General features: G+C 32.0%; 1 protein-coding gene across 1 annotated transcript; it reads right to left on the bottom strand.

Annotated features, from left to right (window-relative positions):
* Positions 1-1,454: 1,454 nt before the first annotated feature.
* Positions 1,455-2,928, bottom strand: LOC108381664 (ubiquitin domain-containing protein 1-like; the record flags this gene model as incomplete). Its single annotated transcript, XM_017638078.1, has 2 exons — positions 1,455-2,678; positions 2,747-2,928. Coding segments are annotated over 2 exons (356 nt in total), but the record flags the coding sequence as incomplete, so codon positions are not given.
* Positions 2,929-2,931: the final 3 nt, after the last annotated feature.

Here is a 2,931-nt window from a genome sequence, read left to right as displayed (position 1 = left end):
AATTTTATATAATTTTTATTTTACTTTTATTTTTTCGATAGCTTCTTATTTTAAATATATTAATTTTTTTTTTTACAAACTTTTTTGCCGTTATTTCGGATATTTCAGATGAGTATAAAATAATACTTAGGGATTCCCTTAGGTGAAAAAAATGGAAATACTCAAAAATCGAATGTATTTTTCAGAAAGTTTAACAGGTCATTAAAAATTTCGTGGCTTTTGAGGATACTTGAGGGAATGCCTCTGCTATTTTTTGTTGTTTGTATTTTGTTCTTGAAAACTTCGTTTTTATTGTTTTTACTCAAAATTAAGGATTGAGATTTATTTTACTTCTTTATTTTGCATAAAATATAATTTCACTTTTTTGCTTTTATTAAAAAAATTGCGGCTTTTTCCCATTTGTTAAATATTTAAATTTTTTTTATTAAGTACATTAGATTTTTTCTACGTTGATGGTTTTATTTTTACTCTCTTTTCGCTCGAAATCATTTACCCAGTTAAAGTAGAGTCAACTAAGTCTGAGTATGTAAATTCCGCAGGGTAATCCATTTTCTCCTTGGGAAGTAAAGTTATGGAAAAAACATAGTATAGTTTGCAGGACCTAATATTTCTGAGGTGTCTTTTCAATGCCTCTCTCATAATTCGGACAATACCTCCATCATAACTTCACGTATCTCGTTATTCATTCGCATCAGAGTTGTGGAAATGTTCGCTAAAAAACCGTCTTTCACATATCCCTAGAAATAGGAATCCAAAAGCGGTGAATTACAGAATCTTGATAGGCAACCCTCTATGCCACATATCGAGATAAAGCGTTCGAGATTATCAATTCCAGGCCAAAAATTGTCATTGATAATGCCGGCATAACTCTGAGAATTGGCTATTGCTTCTTCATCGTTTGGTAATTTTGCTTATTAGCATAACCGCCAAGAGTGAAATGGGCCTTATCACTGAGGAAATGCTCAAAAATGCAGTCACCTATAATTTAACATTTTGGTAGAATGATTTAACAATTCTAGCGCGTTGCTCGGCCATAAAACATTCGAAATTGCGAAATGGCAAACTTTTAATTAGCAAATACTAATTTGGGTATGTGAAATATTATAAATGTCAAATGGTAAGGCTTTACTTTCTCAAGCGCGAAGTTATTAAAAATATGTAACCGAAATTATTATTCAATAAAATTTAAAGAATTACAATTATTTTTTGCGAGCAAATACCTCTAATGAAAAAATTTTGATAAAGTAGTAGTAGACGAAATATCTTTACTCTTGAGCAGTGGAGCGAAATGTAAGTTTCCTAAAACCAAAATCAAAAAATGTTTAATCAACAAGTAACACAAACTTTTAATTGACCTCACTCATTAATAAAAGAGTAACATACGCCTATATATTCAAATAAATTTCTATTACATAAATTACAAATAAAAGTGATTGTTTTTCATCCCTGGTAATTTCAGTTTTCTTTTCCTTTTCAGTTGTTTCTTAATTCACTTCTTTTTTCTTTCAGCACATCTGCTTTTACTTAGAACAATTTACATTTTTGTGTTTCACACTTTAATTACTACCTAAAAAATACAAAAAATTAGTTGTGGAAAATGCTAAATATTATACTAGTTATCCTGTACATACAACTTGTAATAGGAATTACTAATTTCAGTAGATTTTGATACATTAAATAACAAAACTTTAGTTTTTTTCGCATAAAAATTTCAAATCTTTTCTTCTATTTCAAGGAAACGCTTTTTTCTTCATTTTAAATACAAATTTTGCATATTCTCATTACTTTCATCAGTCAATCAACCATTCATTCTAAATATTTAGTATGTATATGTGTGTATACATTTATTTAATATGTGTATATATGCGTTTGTGTATGTACATATGTAATATCTGCTGCACAGTCGGTTGCTTGTAAGCGCTTGGCAGCAACAACAGTAGTCGGTCAGCAACAACAACCAACAATTAACCAACCAACAAATGCATGCCAGCGGACAGCCGCAGACGCACAGTTTCCAAACGATTTTTCTACGATTTTCGCAACAACAATAAGCCTTCACGCTGTTATGTATCATAAAAAGTGTAGCAAAATTTGATGCAAACGTTGAAATTACTCCAAAAAAAAACACAAACAATGAATGCTTTCAAACCATCATACGATCAGCGTTATTTCGCTGTACAACAACAATGTGCACCTACACAACAGAGCGCTTGCACTAATGCACACTTCAAGTGTATAATTTAAAATTTACATAACACTCTGTTTGTCTGCTGTGAGAGATTTTTTTTTTTTGTTATCTCATTCATAATTAAAGTGTTGATAAATATTTTAACTATGACGTATGCAAATAGTGTGACAGCATCAATGCACACTTTTGTTATGGTTATTGCTGATGTTGGCGTTGTTGTTGTTGTTGCTACTACCAATAATCGTGTTGCTGTTGCTGCTGCGGTTCTCGTTGCTAATTTTATTTGTTTTGCGCTGGTATAGACATAGACACTAGGCTAGCTTGCAACTGGTATGATTGTACCGTTATCGTGATTATAATGCTCCGTATTGACGATCACTTGCACCACATAACCATTCTGTATGTTGCACTCGTCTATGGGCACTTTATCGCCGAGTAATTTGCCGCTGTAGAACCAACGCTGGCAGCAGGCATCGATGTTTTCCACAGCCTAAAACAAACGAAAGTGGAAATTATTAATTGGACATAAATAAATATTTAAAATTTCGCTCAGCTCACCTGTAATTTCTTTTTGCACTGTCCTACAGTGTCTTTTGAGTATACTGGTAATTTAACATCAGACATTGTAGACGATATTCGTAATTTTAAGAATAATTCAGTGCCACCATCGACTGGCTCTGAGAATTCCGCTGGTGAATCGCGTCCGTTTTCCTCTTTAACAATATTGATAGGATACGATAGAC

This window comes from Rhagoletis zephyria, unplaced genomic scaffold (assembly GCF_001687245.7).
Source record: "Rhagoletis zephyria isolate East Lansing unplaced genomic scaffold, Rhagoletis_zephyria_1.1 Rzeph_scaffold_23325, whole genome shotgun sequence".
NCBI classification, from domain to species: Eukaryota; Metazoa; Arthropoda; class Insecta; order Diptera; family Tephritidae; genus Rhagoletis; species Rhagoletis zephyria.
This window is presented reverse-complemented; position numbering and strand designations above follow the sequence as displayed.